General features: G+C 28.0%; 1 protein-coding gene across 1 annotated transcript in view; it reads left to right on the forward strand.

The window, feature by feature from the left end:
• The window catches only part of LOC107445532 (protein O-linked-mannose beta-1,2-N-acetylglucosaminyltransferase 1), a 99,087-nt gene that overhangs the window by 73,272 nt on the left and 9,149 nt on the right, over positions 1-16,666 (forward strand). The window contains exons 10-22 of the mRNA XM_043050135.2: positions 257-384; positions 3,846-3,916; positions 4,936-5,011; positions 5,089-5,133; positions 7,589-7,669; positions 7,751-7,809; positions 8,753-8,825; positions 10,655-10,783; positions 12,505-12,695; positions 14,307-14,351; positions 15,677-15,740; positions 15,834-15,905; positions 16,390-16,431. Coding sequence (XP_042906069.1) covers positions 257-384; positions 3,846-3,916; positions 4,936-5,011; positions 5,089-5,133; positions 7,589-7,669; positions 7,751-7,809; positions 8,753-8,825; positions 10,655-10,783; positions 12,505-12,695; positions 14,307-14,351; positions 15,677-15,740; positions 15,834-15,905; positions 16,390-16,431 — 1,076 coding nt within the window. The remainder of the gene's footprint in view (positions 1-256; positions 385-3,845; positions 3,917-4,935; positions 5,012-5,088; positions 5,134-7,588; positions 7,670-7,750; positions 7,810-8,752; positions 8,826-10,654; positions 10,784-12,504; positions 12,696-14,306; positions 14,352-15,676; positions 15,741-15,833; positions 15,906-16,389; positions 16,432-16,666) is intronic.

Raw genomic sequence — 16,666 nt, forward strand, 5'->3', positions numbered from 1 at the left:
ACATTGTATTAGCTAAAAAAAAAAATTAAATAATAAAGCTTTTTTATATTTTAAAGACTTTATTTTTACATTTTTAAAGGCATTTACAGGGATTTTTGGTCATCAAAATCCTGGTTCTGGGGATTTGAAAGGAATTGCTAATTCCAGAACTGCCAACATGGGAATAAGTCCCTATCCTTTATTCATTTATTTTTTTAAAGGAAAAATAAGTCTTTCTCCTGAATCTGTTTTCTAAATATTTGTATTTTCTTTTTAGAGAGTGAATGTGATTGGGCAGATAATGAAGAAAACAATAGAAGAAGAGGTTTCTGTAACCACATTGAAGGGTACGGCAGCGTCTGTAGTTGCCTTGATCCTGCGCCCCTTGCATTCACCCCAAAAGAAGTGAGTTTTCTCTGCTAACAGTGTTTTCAAGTCTTTGTTGCCAAGTAAAATAAGAAGGCCACAATTAAGGTGCAAAAATATGTACCTATATATAAAGTAAATTTATAAAAGCAGTGATTTTTATTAAGTTCAAAACTATATCTTTAATTTATTTATGTACCATTTTGCTGTAAAGAATTATATGCACCTTAAAACTGACAAATTACATAAATATTTAGAAAATTGTTTAAAAAAATTTAAAAATCGCTAATTTAGCTATACGATCTGTGTTGCCCAACATGAAGCCAGTTAATTAATAAAAATAATGGAATTATCGCCATTAAAAGTTCATCAAAAGAATTTTCAAACTTCCTTGTGCAAACAAATTAGGCAATAAATTGAATAAGGAGATGCAAGATATAAAAGTCGCCTCAGTTTTAGTAATGCAACTGAAAGACAAATTGTCCTGTTTGATAGAGGACTAGATAAACATCACCAAGGCACCGTTGCAGTCAAATAAGGAGACTATTTCAAGGCTGCAGAAACCTGTGAAGATGGATTCTTAGAACTCTTGAACTGAAAAAGTGTTAACTAAGATTCCTATGCTTGCGGTTATAGTGGGGGGGGGGGACATTGAAATTACCCGTAATGGAACTTAAATTCAGTAGTGAAGTAAAAGACTACTTGACATACTGGTCTCAATTTTCAAAAATTCACAAAGTTTAAACATTATATGACGATAATAAATTTTACTACTTAATGCAATCTGTAATACCAATTCAAGAGATCGCATTATAATGGCCTTAATGGTGCTAGGTTTAGCGTTAGTTGGTTTGTTGGAGTTTATTGGCACAAGAGCCAGAAATGGCTATACTGTGCCAGTCACTAGGTTTTAATCTAGGTCAAACTGATGTATTTTTTCATAAAGTAAAGAATAAAAGTCCTATAGTTTTGATAAACTTTAAAAGGTTGTGATGTATAGGGTCACCAAGCAAAGATTGAATGTTAGGATAAAAGCTGCCAAAAAGTTTGCTCCTCATATAAATGTTTGAATCGTTCGCAGTCAGTTAAAGTGTGTTTAATAGTAATGTCAACACGTCATAGGGAAGAACTAGGTGCAGGTTCAAATTTTAGTACATGCAAAGCGAGAATGACCAATGCACAATCTATTGATTATAACCTGGGTTTTGCGATCAATATGTATTGTTCTGAAGTTGTCAAGATTAGGATAAATTTCCCACAGTTTGTTATTAATTTGTTTATTCCAATGTTCTTTCCAAGCCTGTTGTACATTTACATATTTAGTTTAAAATCCGGAGGTGTTACAAAGTTATTGCTTGTTATTTGAGTGGTTTTAGCCGCAATGTCATTCCCGCGCATGCCAACATGTGATTGTGTCCAACAAAAGTAGATATGGAACCCTTCATCCCTAAATTCTATAAAGCAACTTTGAATTTTATGTATCACGGGGTTTTGCCCGATGCGAGGAACACTTGATATAAAACTGTGCAAGTTTGTATAAATTATCCACTTGCGTTGAGTAACTTAGAAATGAGTGGTAATAAAAATAAAGAAAATCTAATATAGTAAATCATAGTAGTAAAATGTTTAGGTAAAGATGAACTGTGTCAGACTTTAAATGTTACATAAAGTTAACCTAACATTAGTTTAATCATAAAATATAATAATATAAAATTATTTATGTGGTTTTTATGTGTTAATGTTTTTGTTTTTTTTTCGTATTTAATTTATTCAAGAAATTTAAATTATATCTTAAATTTTATGTTCAATGTGAAATTTAGATTTAATCAACAGTAATTATTGTACACTTTTCTTAGGCAGCGATGACAATCACTTCACCGACAGCTCATTTGGACGACTTGATCAATTGAATTTTTGTTTTATAAATTCTGAAAAACTTTCTTTACTAGTTTATCAAATTTTGTTCTCTAAGGAAACTTTTTTTTGTGTGCCATATTTTGCATTGTCATAAATATGCTTTTAATTTTACTTAAAATTTGGTTATTGCTGAGACCTGCAATTATTAAGTAGTAGAACTATAAAAAGGTTTAATTATGGGGCATATCAACTTTAATTTTATTTGATTTTGGTTTTACAGAATTTTCTTGTTTTCTGAAATGAATTCAAAACTATTATCAAAAGTTTCATTTAAAAAGAAATTTGAAAATATTCATTATTTAAGAAACAAATATTTTGCTATAAAATAAGAATAATTGTTCTAAGAGGGTGCGTTTGAATATACTTTATCCGATCACTTGCTCAGGGATATACATGTAATTACCTATAGATATTTCTTTAGATTAGTCATTGAAAATTCTGCCATTACAATTTCATTTTTGTGAGCCCTTTTAACCCCTCACAAACGTGCTGGGGGTTTTGCAAACTACCAGATGAGGGAAAATGGTTTGTGACATAAGCAATGCAATGTAGCAACAAAAAGTTAATGCTAATATTGTTTTTTTAATATTATATTACATATCTATATCAGTCACAAAGGTATCTATATATATTTTAATGCCATAGATAATTTTAGCAAAAATTATTAATGGAGTTGGTTAGTAATTAAGCTAATAATTTTCATTTTATAAGATTTTAGATTTCTGTTTGCAAAAAATTTTTATTTCATGGAAAATTAGAAATGTAAGGCTATATTATGATTGTTAATAAACTATATTTAAAATAATTTTGATCCTAAAAGAAAATCAAAGGGCCGCTGCCATTCTGAACCAATATTTGGTATGTTTTAAAATGTGGATTTCTACTTATCTTTGAATTCTTAATAAATGCTAAGGGAAGGTATTAAGAAAAAAGTTTTATTTATAATATTGTGCATTATTAATTCTGTTATATTTTTAAATTATGATATTAATACCTTTTTTTATTTTTTTATATTTTAACTTCTGATTAATGTCTATTTTCTTAAAGCAAATTAGAAAAGCAATAATATATATAATGACACAATTTCTTGGAATTTTGTGACTTTTTGTACAGCATGTAATTTTTTTATTGTTAATATTTACTAATAACTTGTTATATAACGGTAAATGATTTAAAAAATGTTAAAAATTAATTTTTAACAAATTTATTTACGCATTCACAATCCAGTCATTTTTACTGCTTTTGTGCAATATAGGTGTATATACTAATTTTCAATCTTTCTAGTGTTAGGCATTACATCTTATCTGTAGTAATAGTCTTTGTGTACATTAGGAAAAGTTAATTTTCTAAACTACATTCGTTATTTATTTAATTTTTTTTCTTGTGTGTCTTTCATGATTTTCTATGACAATAAATCGATTTTCTGTTAATTATAATTAGATTTGTTACATCTTTCTCTTAATACATTATTGTTAATATGTTCTTTAATATTCATATTTAAGTATTGCAGTAAGCGACAAAATCTTCATTTTCTGACTTTTTATTTTGGTTTACTGCATTTATAAAAATATTGTTTTCTTTAGATTCAAAATAATCGTGTTAAAGATGTTCCTGTGGCTATCATTGCCAGCAATAGACCTCACTATTTATACAGGTCAGTCTTTCTCTTCATTAGTTAAAAAACATTAAATTCTTTTTAATTTTTTATCATCAGTGATATTTGATTCAATTTCCTGTTTGGCTTTATATTGTAATATGCAATGAAACTGATCTGAGGCTTTGTGTTAAAAGATGGCCGGTATTCGTATTCGATCACTTAAAATCCTTGCAAGCTAAAGATGAAGGGAAAAAAAGGGAATTAAATTAACTAAGATACACCTTGAAACAAAATTCATGTAGGCAATGAGTTCAGAGGTTTCCCATGATGTAAATAATATGGAAGATGCTCTTTAATTGTATAGAAGATTCCTCAAAAGTTGCCTTTGTTTAGAAAGAGGTTTGATTGTACAGTCGAACTCGTTTATAACGAGCACATAGGGAGCGTAACATGTACTCGTTAAATCCGAGTGCTCGTAATAAACGGGTCCTTAAGGCAGACGTGCAACCAGAAGAGAGAGGGGGGGCTTGGGAGGTCAAGTTATTGAGTTGACTTAAAATTTAATTAATACTTACTTACTTTAATTACATTAATTAATTTAGTTAAATACTTATCTTAATTTAGTGACAACTAACCCCCCCTCCCCCAAGCCAGCAAAAAATTTCTAGTTGCGCTACAGTCTTAAAGGAAAGGAAATATAAACGGAAAGAAAAATAAAGGAAAAGATACTTACCAAAACATTTATTTTTTTCATTAATCTACATATTTAAAATAGTTTGTCAGCTTACTTTCATTTGAATCTTACTTTCATTTGTTTGTCAGCTTACTTTCGTTACTATCATTTTGAAAAAAAGATGAGAAAAAATATTGCAAGACAGAAAAATATTGCTCGTTATAAGCGACTTCTGTTCCATAGACTTAACATTGATCAAACCAAATATTCTCGTTTCCCTCGTTAAATCAGAGCTCGTTAAAAACGAGTTCGACTGTATTTATTTTCTAAAAACAAACTGATTTATTATACAAAATTTCTTTAAATTACTGCAGCAAAAGCTTCTATTTTGTTTTGCTTTTAGAATGTTACGTTCCTTATTATCGGCTCACGGCTGTAATCCTGAAATGATCACTGTTTTTATAGATGGGTATTTTGAGGTAAGTGCATTTCATATTTCCTTCTTATCACTGTTTTACTTTTGATGGAAGTCTAATTTTTTGTTTTGTTTATTTAGGAGCCTTTGGAAGTGACAAAATTGTTTGGTTTACGTGGCATACAGGTACATGTATTTTGATGTGTGAACTTTTTGACCGTGAATTATTGTTTTAAATCTATTGATTCACATCTATATCTCGTCACAATGTTCCATACGTGTTTATGAAATCCTTTCGGGTCTACATGTGCTGAGATGGACATTTACACTCTCACATGCAACTCCTCATTTTGATTTTTTTCTTCATAATGAATGGTTGGATCTTTTTTTTCCCCTACTTTTTTAACAAATTTGATTTACTTTTTTAATTAATATAAAAATGTAGATAGTAGTTTTTATTAATATAAAATAGGAAAAAATATTATTTATCACTAAGAGGACAATCCTACCCACCTGTCATAGTTTGAATATTTCAATTTTAAAAATATTATTTATTTATTTGATTAAATAAGTTTTTAATTACTGTTGAATTCAAAATGTCTAGGGGATTAAGATGTTTTAGTTGTCTTAAAAAGATTTTTTTTATGAACTAGTATCTGTAATACTAATAAACAGAGATACTACTAAATTATTATAGCATTTATTATTATCAAATATGTTATTAATTATTATTAAACTCAGATAATTTATTTTGTTTAATTTGCATTACTATTATTTGCAAGTTTATTAATAATGACGAATTAAGGATTCATTTCTAAAGTGAGATTATTTTTCATAATTTTATCTTTTAAGTATTTATAAATGTATGTAGAAAAGTAGCATTTTATTGACATGAAGAATTGCGATTTTTCCTCCTTTAAATGTCACCCTTGTTCATTTTTGCATGTTTCCCATCATGCAAGAGCAATGTATAAAACTGAATTAAACATGAATTCAAAATAAAACAGTTACAAAATTAAACAAAAATTAAAACAGGAATATTTTAACAGAAGTTTCTGCTATTGACTCCCAAATTACAAAATTAAAACAAATTTTTATACTATTCATTAAATTATATTAACTAAATAAATAAAATTATCACAAACTATTGTCTTTAATACTATATTTTCTCTGTATTATGGTGTTATTTTTTTAATGGATATGAAATATACTGTATAAATTACAAATATTAATTTTTATGTAGTTCACTGTATATTTTAACCATGGTACTGTCAGTATGTAGTGCCATATTGGACTGGAATTTTTTAAAAATATTTCTGGAAAAGTCTGAGACTTTTATTTGAGTAGCTACCCTGCCGTAGCTCGCCGTGGTCAATCTAAAGCAGTAACAATGACAGAAATTTTGTCGTGCTTCAAACCTTTATGAAAGCGTTCAATTGGAATCAAATAATTTGTTCCACTTAAAGAATACAATGGAAGTTTAATGCTCCACCGACGAGAGAGAATTGTGCAAATGTTAAAAAGTTGACTGAAAAAGGTATCATTCTCTTGTTTACAAAGAAATTTTAACCATTCTGTGGAATATTATACATCAGACATCACATGTTATTGTATGGATTCTTTATTTTGTAAAGTTTGTATATTAAGAATGGCAGCAAAGATTGCGTTCTAGTTAGGATTCGAATAAACGTCAGGAAAAAGGTGAGAGTTACTGCACTGTGTGAAGTTATTTTCTATTAGAAATTTCATAAAGTAAGAATAGTAACTTATGGAGTTATTTAATGAAATGAAATTTTATGAATAAATAAAATAAGTGTGACAGAATGAAGCGATAACCAGAGACATACTACAGATACTTTAATTTGTTAGATTTTTTTAATCAATTATAATATTACTTTATAAAATTATTTTTTTTAAATTCAAGCTGATTTTATTCAAAAAACTTTTTTGCTGTATAATTACATTCTTTAAAATTATATATAAAAAAAATTGGTATATCTTACAATTCAAAATTTTTCGACTGTTATTAAACAAAATTATAGAAGCAAATTGTTAATAATTGTTTTTTTTTCATGCAATTTATTTTAAAGGAATTTTATTATTGCATGCAAAAATTTTCCAATTGGCTTAAAAAGTTCTGGAAATATGCCAAAATACTCAGGAAGTAAAATTAACGTTAATGGGTTCAAACTTTGTAATGCTCTCCTCACCAGATGGTTGTGACCCTAATTTCCAGGTTGAAGCTACCCATTGTGTTTTGAGGGTTTAAAAAAAGGTATGTTTATTCTGTGACAGTATGTTTTTGTGTCTGATTTTGTAAATAAAAATATCATCTGCACCAACTGATTACCATATTCAAGGTCAGCCCCGTGAACCATACTCAAGACAGTGAACTGGGATTTGAACGAATTTTTATGCATTATACACAAATTCTCTTCACATCGCATTATGATGTTTTCAGATTTTAAAAAAATAAATAAATAAATAAATAAAAATTCTCTATTTTTATTTTTATAAAGGTCCCTTTAAACATATGCTAATTCTAGGACTCCTAATTATATTCAACCTGGATTTCACTTATAACCAACCTGTATATTGATTTTAAAAATGAAACTAACATTTATTTAATTTTGTTTGATAGCATACTCCAATTGGTGCCAAAAATGCAAGAATATCTCAGCATTATAAGGCTAGTCTAACAGCAACTTTTAATTTATTTTCCGTAAGTGTTGTTGACAATAAATTATTTACAATAACCACTTAATAAACGTATTCTTATCAGAGTGACTTTTTTTTATTGCAGGAAGCAAAGTATGCAATAATAATTGAAGAAGATTTAGATGTTTCTCCTGATTTTTTTAGGTTTGTGCATTTCATGTTAATCATATAATTTTTTGGCTTTTTAATCTCATGAAATATAAAGATTTGATTTCAGTTTCATGTGAAGATTAGGTTTAGCATAAAGACTTGATTTCAGTAGATATTAATAAGATTCTTGTAATATAATTATTACTTTTTATTTGTCTGATAAAACCCAGTTTTTGTTAGAAAGCGAAACTTTGTAGCTTCAATTAAAAGTTGATATGTAACTATAGAATTTTTTTTTCTATAAATTTACATTATTGCTTAAAAAGTTATGGTAATTTAAACTTTAAAAAAAAATATGCATTGTATTCACATGTAAAGATTATAGTAAACTACATCAACTAAGCACCATTCTTAAAAAAACTATATAATCTCTAGACAAATTTTACATAATATGATATAAATTAAAAAGAACACGAACTTTGAGCATTTTCTGAAATTGTAAAAGTTGCACATCAATAATTACATGCCTGAAATAATTATATTCTTTTCGGGGAAATAATAAATTTAATGAACTCAGTTTTTTAGTTTTGTACCTGGCTTAGTTTATAATGTTGTTTTATTTCTGATTTAAATTTAGTGCTGCTGTGTCTGTAAATATAAAATTCAATTTATTAATATAATTTCTTCTTTTTTTACCTTTGATAATATTCTATTTCTTTTAAGTCAATGTCTTTATTTCTCGAAAATAATATGCTTCATGGAGATTTACTTTAAAACAGCATTTTTCATTCTAGTATATTTTTATCCTCGACTTTTAAAAAATTCGTTTTAATATTGTGTTACTGGAAGAATAATGGATATTCATAGAGTAGAATTTGCATCTTTTTATACCTATCATTTTCAACCTTTTTTCTTATATCAACAGGTTTTGTTAGCTTAATTTTATTTCATTTGTATACTCAATTTTTTAAACTTTACATTTATAACTTAATTTCAGTTACTTTAGCCAAACCCTTAGACTTTTGGAAGAAGATGATTCAATTTATTGCATCTCTGCTTGGAATGACCAAGTAAGATATTTTAACTTGACATTAAAGTTACGTTTAAATATTATCACTAATTCGTATGTTATAATAAATGTATCTGTGTACATGTTTTCCAATTGGTGTGATTATGACAGACATGAAAAGTAATGAAAGGATTGTTTAAAATGTTAATGAAACAGCACTTTAAGTTTCATTGAACACTGTAAATGTTTTGCTTTGATATAAAATGCAATTAATTTTGCATTTTTATTTTTAAAAAAAAAATCTTTTTATCTCTAATATTTTCTATTACCCCATTTTATAACTTCAAATGTCATAATGTACAACAATCACTTCGAATAACAACTTAGAATTAAGGATTTAATTTGTTATTCTTAAGATGAAATACTTTTTAGGTAAAAAATATATCATTTGAAATTTTAATCAATGCTTAATTCAGTTTCTAAAATTACTTATTTAGATTTATTTATCCGACAGTCAGTATTAACGTGACATAATCAGTTAATGTAATCAGTACTGACGTAAAATCTAAGAATATTTGAAATTCACCAATAAAGAGTTTTTTTTAAGTATGTAATTTTAAAACTAATAACAAAAAAAAAATTTTTTTTTTGTAAAATTTTGAGCTTAACTTCAATTAGTGTTAACAATAGTTTATAAAAATTTCAAAAGATTATTTCCTCTTTTACAACATTTATCATTCACTTAATTGCTTTACGCATAGAGAAATTAGAGCCTCATACCTGGCCCTCTCAACCTCTTCCCTATAGGAAACCAAAATAGATTATTGATTATCAATCAATGCTGAGGAAAAACACTAAAATTATACAGTTTTAAGCATTAATATCTCAGTAACCAAAATTGAAATCTTTGTGCCAAAAACTGAAGAAAGTGCAAATTTTTAAATGCTGTTTAAGGTAGAAATACGAAGACTTGTTTTTCATTGAAATAACGTTTCAGGTTTCTGAGTGCAAAAAGTTAGCGAAGTTAGGAAATAACCTATGAGGGTTTATGAAGAACGTCATCTCAGCTTTACTTTACAGTATCTACCACAAACTATGCATAGCCACCACAATCTCCAAATCTCACCTTATGCTATTGTCTTAGGGTTTGCACCTGTGTCTTCCTCTGTTTTTAATAACATGACTGATCAGCATGAAACTTGATGTCTATCCCCTATAACAAACATTTGTGAGGAATATGTTCAAAACTTGCTCATAAACTCTAAATGTAAAGTAAGGAGCGAAAGTTTTGAGTCTCATATGTTTTTCTATTCTAACTTTTTCTCTAAGCAAAATTTCTTAATAATGTAAATGAGTAAATTGTAGCTTTAGTCATACAACTTAGGGAGCCATGAAAATTTTTAATTTTACAAACACCAAACAATTAAAATTAGAGAGTTTGTGACTATTCAGTTTTTTTTTTTTTTTTTTTTTTTTTTTTTTTTTTTTTTTAGCGTTCATTGAAATGAATCATCTTGATAAAATAAAGCAAATTTTTAATAATTCAGCTTCTTTTAGCATCAGTATGAAAATCATGAAAAAATTTACACCTTTGGCCATTTGTTTTTTGATTATTAAAGAAGCTGAGGAGAAAAAAGTTTCAGTCAAAAGGTCTAAATATTTGAGCTGTTCAATCAACCTGTTCTGCAAACACTCAAAAAGGTTCTGTGCACCACACATACTACAAAGTCCCCCTACTTAATTTTGTACATTCATTTTGACCTACCCAGTAGTAGAAAGCTAAATTGAAGAGAACTAACATAGTTTCAGTCACTATTTGATCTCTCTGCACAAATCATAAAAAGAGAATCGTCCTGCAGTCTGTATAATGCCTGTTGTGTTTGATTTTAGGGCTATGAGCATACCAGTGAAGACTCTGGACTGTTGTACAGGGTTGAAACGATGCCAGGTTTAGGATGGATTTTAAAAAGAAGTCTTTATAAAGAAGAATTAGAACCACGCTGGCCAACTCCTGAGAAGGTAACCCATTTTTAATCTTTCTGAAAACTTCCATCTTTAAATTAATTTGGATTTTCTTTTTCTATGAGTGTAAAACTTTCTGAAAAAATAACTATTAAAATTTAAAAAATATAAGTTCTTTTAATCAAAATATATCATTGTGGTTGTTAAACTAACTTATATTATCTGTCTAAAAAATGACTTGTAGTTTATCCAATTTTTAAATATCTGTGATTAACTCAATGATGTGGTGAGAGCTTTTAAAAATAAAATCACCAGTTCTCACTTTTTATATGCAACTTTATTTGTTTGACAAACTACTTTAAATCTGCAAAATTATTAATAAAATATCATTTTTAATTGTATTTTAATGACTATTTAAGTTTATAGTCCCTGGGCAAATTATTAGACGCACTGTAGTTTCTTAATAATGACATGTTCTGCATGAGCTTTCTGTGCAATAACTTTTATATTTAAACATACATGTCATGGGTTTTTATTCAGGAGATTTTTTATATTCTTCCTATTTGTATTTATTTTTAACATATTGCCTTACAATGTTAACCCATTGATGCACAAATGTAAACAAGTCCAAACTGGTTTCAATTGCTCGTGTGCGTCACTTGCGAGCGTGTTTCTGTACCTTTATGCACTGTGTTTATTTTTTTCGCAGTTTTATACTATGTTGTTATTTGTTTATTTTGTGTGCAGTGTATAAATGATCAATTGGAACATTTTCATCATGGGTAAAAAAGGTGATCTTTCGCCGTGTAAAAAAGCTGAAGTGATATTTTCAAACCGTGAAATATCACGTTTGAAGGTTTCTGAAGCTAGCATACGACCAGAGACGGATTATACCTTTCGTAGGCCCTAGACGTAGCCATTTTTGGACCCTCCCCTCCTTCCCCCACTCCTCCCCTTTTTTCAGAATATATTTTTTTTGTATGATAATTTCAATTTTCTTGTTCGCAAAAATTTGTCAGAATCTGAGATTAAACTAAAAGCGCAAAATTTGGTGAAAATTGACTCATCCGATTTAGAGGAAAACTTTGTAGATGAATTTTTACTATTTTCAAATTTGTATGAACATAAATCTGCATAAGAAATGTTGAAGGCTCAAATTAAAGATAAACTTGTGAATACTTTTCCTAACGTTCACATTGCAGTAAGAATATATTTGTTGATCAAATGCAGAAGGAGAAAGATCTTTCTCCAGATAAAAATTGATAAAAAAATTATTTGCCTTCAACAATGAATCAAGATCGTTTGGAATCGCTCGCACTTGTGTCTATTGAATACGACATTTTGCGTAGTTTGGAATTCGACAGCATAATACAAGATTTCGTTGAATCCAAAAATCGCAAAAAAGTAATATATTAGATCATAAGATTCTGCAAAATAATTTATTACCGGAAAATATTATATTTTTATTTGTATCTTCATAATTTTGTGCAAAATACACTTGTTGTTTTTACAGCTAAATTATTTTTGTCAAAAAAATTTTTTCTCCCAAGTTTTTCGTAGGCCCTAGGCACGTGCCTAGTGTGCCTATAGGTTAATCCGGCCCTGCATACGACTCATAAAGATGAAAATTGAGTCGGGACGAATTGAGCGTGAAAGAAAAGATGCGGCAGAATCTTATAATACGTTTAATAATTAAGCCAGGCTCTGTAGACGGCTCCCTATTATTTGTATGCATTTTTTGTTGAAAATTTTCCATATTTTATGAATTTTCTATGTAGCTGTGGGACTGGGACATGTGGATGAGGTTGCCAGATGTGAGAAAGGGGCGTGAATGCGTCGTCCCAGATGTCTCGAGAACATATCATTTCGGTTCATCTGGACTGAATATGAACTCCTTTTTTCAAGACATTTACTTCAAGAAACATGCCTTCAATACTCAGCCAAATATTGAACTCAAGGACTTAGACAGGTTAATCCTTTTATGAATCTTTATTTAAATGTGTGATTTAGGAGTACTAAATTTAAAATAAATGTAATATTGTTAATAGAATGTTACTATTACTTTGTTTTTTTAATAATTTTTGTTCTACTTTCCTGTCGTTCTGAAGATTAAAATACCAAAAGTGGCGTTAAAGATAATTTTTAATTGTGTGTATGTATGTATGTATGTATGTATATATATATATATATATTTTTATTAGAACTTCATATTCAAAAGAAATATNTTTTTTTTTCAAAATTATTTAATTTCTTCATATATTCCAACATTAATATCTTTATCATTCAAATGCCGCACATATCAATAAAATAAAAAATTATGTACATGCCTTTCCTCAAATCAAATCCTTTTTGCTCACCTTTCAAAGATCGATTCTCTTTTCCTTGCATCATAAATTCTTCTTTATGCTGTTGGTTATATTGTCGTAGGTGTTAAAAAAATACCATAAATATTAACTCATTATTGAACAATTCTTGACCAATTTTAAAAATTCTTTTCTTTAAGCAAAAATATTAAAGTAAAATAATGATTGATAAATTTATTCTATCCTTTGAAAAGAAAGTTACCCAGATTATAAATGACCCTCAATTATGATCACCTAATTCTTATGATAATTTAGGAGGTCACTTTTCCTTAAATTAAAATGGATTCAAGATGTTTTGCATTTATTGTATGATAGCATTAAGGGAAATTATGGTTTCTTTATAATATATATATATATTTATATATAGTGCAATAAAAGCAATAAGGATAAAAAGAGAACATTTAATAAGTTATTTACTCTGCATAAGCTTCAAGTATATAGAACTCATGAAATCAGTTTAAAAAACAGAGAAAATATGGTAAATATTAAAGAATAATGAAAAGAAAAGAAGAAAAATTATTAAAACCAAATGAAATAATTGAAAAATATATACGTATAAATTAAAAAGCTGGAAAACAAAGAAAAAATTGAAAAGATATAATCTCTTCATCAGCTCACACGATTATGTCCGCAAAAAGTAGTGCTTTCTAATATAGTGTCAATATTGCCAAAATAAAATATATCAATACAATAGTGAGGAGCACTAAAAAAATGAAACTAAGTTGAAAACATTGTGTAAAAATTTTTTTAATCGTGTGAGCTGATAAAGAGATGATATCTTTTCACACACATTTTTTTGTTTTCTTTCTTTTTAATTTATATATTTTTTTAATTATTTTATTTTAATAATTTTTCTTCTCTTTTCATTAATCTTTAATATTTTCCATTTTTTCTCTATGTTTTCAACTAATTTTATTTATTATCAGTTGCTTCATAATCACAATTAACACCTCTATATTATAGTTACATATGCTATTAAAAGTCGAGAACTTCATACATTAGTTATCTTACTTCAATGTAGTTAAGGTAAAATCTTTGCTACTAAATATTTTAATAAAATTTCATCATAGTTTGTATCAACTTTATTATGAGCAATTTTCTTAGCAAAAATTATTGATGCACCATGCAGAGCGCGGAATCAAGAAAAAATTAAAATTATTACTTACATAATTTTTTTTTAATGTTTTTAATATTGATTTCATATATTTCTCCTATAGCGTGAAAAAAGATAATTATGAAGAAGTTATTCATGATCTACTAAGGTATTTACATTTTATTTATCAGATATTATTTATAGTTTATTACAATATTTTATTTTAGTGGACACAGAGTATTATGAAAAGTGTGCAAAATTAAAATGATATCAACCTAAATAACTTAAACTTTCATTCTAATGATTTGATTTTCTGGTACTGAGTGTGAATCTTAGTAATCTCAAGATCGAAATTGCAGGTTGCACAAATTTTTCTACTTTTACCTTGCGTGTGGAAATTGAAAGATATGCGATGCAAGGGTTAAACACTATTAACTTAAGATATCTATTACAACTATAAAATAACTTGTAATCCAAAAATCTCTTAATATATCCTATTTTAGTAAAAAAAAAAAATTAAAAAAAGTTAGAAATTTTTGAGATGATGATTCTAAAAATAGTAGAGCTTTGGAATCTTTTCATTGTAGGGATTTAAACCCGCTTCGATTGCAAGGTGAACGCTCTATCCCCTGTGCCATCTCGGCTCGAGCATTCTTGATTGATTGTGTATAAAAACAAAATTTTTTGTATGACTATCAATTGTAGTACGTAATGAATAAGTACAGATAATAACAGTTGGAAGGTAAATAAAAAATTTGCAAAATTTGCTTTTGCCACTCATTTTTTCTGCAGAAAACAGCAGATAAAGGGGGGGGGGGAAATTGAATGTTCTAGCTCCAGAATTCAGACAGAAGTGATTTATTTTGAATTCTTGTCAAGTTGAACTGCTAATGACGTATACAGGTTAGTAAATTGAAAAGGTTTAATAAGAAAAGAGTGGGATAACAAAAGAAGGAAGGAAAGAATCGGTGGGATTGTTTGTGACCGAAAGTAAACAAATAAACTGAGATGGTTGGGTAGTCCAAAAGGAATGAAAGCTACCCACAAAAGTAGCATTCCTTTTTTTTAATATCAACTCATAGATAGATTTTAAATTTTGCTTAAATTTTTTTTTTAAAAATAAAGCGCTCTTCGCTTTTATTCTGAAATATGTGGTGTTTTTAAAATAAAATAGTTATCAATCGTAGAAAAACAGAAAATTTAAAAAAGATTAGACATTCATAACAACTTGTAGAAAAATGCATTTAAGCTAAAATTCGTAGTTTTTTATTTAACCTTAAAAATAAAGAATCATTGGTTTAGATCTAAAAAAAACAATACCTGTTTGATCCTACTTATGTCATCGTCAATACAACTTTTTTCCATTCTCTGTTAAAGGGTTAAATGAACTCCCATTTTAGTTACCTATGGTCCCATTTTATGTTTAAAAAAGTATTCATATCCGCTTTTTTTTACACGTTATTCATCATATGAACTATGTATTTTATTTTACAGAAAAGCAGTAGTTCTAGATCACAGTAAATCTCCTTGTGAAGAAAATTTTATTCCAGAAACTAAAGTAAATAATTTATTCCATATCATACGATTGTTTAATAAAATTGAAAAACTAATGTGTATATTAAAAAAAAATCTTTTTTGTTGTTATAATTAGGGTGAAGTTTATGTCATGTTCATAAAAATGAATGGACCCAGAGATTTCACCACCTGGCTCCAAATAGCAAAGGTAAGTTGCGTTAAACAAAACTATATTCTGATTTTTGTGTCCTTGATCCTTCATAAAGTATACAATTCATAATTATTTTCCTTTATTACAGTATAGTTGGTCTATAGTAAGAACACTCACCCGCCACAAACTCTGTCTGCTACTATGCAAACTAAAAACAGTGCATTTCAGGGAAGATAGCTTCTCTTCACTCTAGGTCTAACGCAATAGACCGGAAAAAAAGGCTCTCTTTCTGACGCCGACCTGAGCCGAAACAAGTCCTAAGCAGTGACCCCACACCCCTACTTAAAAAAGTTATACCTCGTTACCATAGTCACTGCCATGGGACCAGATAAATGGCTAGGGAAGTTCTTACTTTAGACAAACTATACTATAATTTTAGCTGGTGATTCTTATAATTCATTCAAATAAGTGTTATTAAACGTATCCGCTTTATGTTTGTTGTGATTCAAATAATCAGGAGATTTAATATATTTATTTGCAGTGTTTCAAGATCTGGGATTTAGATGCAAGAGGATATCATAAAGTTAGTATTTGTCTTAAAATAGTTTTTGTTATTTTTTCTTTCTCTACAATATTTTAACCTATTTCAGTTTTTTTATTTTTTATTAATCTATTGCATGTAGAATTAGAATTTACAACAGCCTTTTCTTCATGCAATTTATCTTGGGAAATTTCTGTTAAAGAATTTGCTATAAGAGTACAGTACCATTCAGGATCGCTTATACTTGATAATGTCATTTCACGGAATTCTATAAAAG

The sequence above is a fragment of the Parasteatoda tepidariorum genome, chromosome 4 (genome assembly GCF_043381705.1).
Source record: "Parasteatoda tepidariorum isolate YZ-2023 chromosome 4, CAS_Ptep_4.0, whole genome shotgun sequence".
Classification (NCBI taxonomy): domain Eukaryota; kingdom Metazoa; phylum Arthropoda; class Arachnida; order Araneae; family Theridiidae; genus Parasteatoda; species Parasteatoda tepidariorum.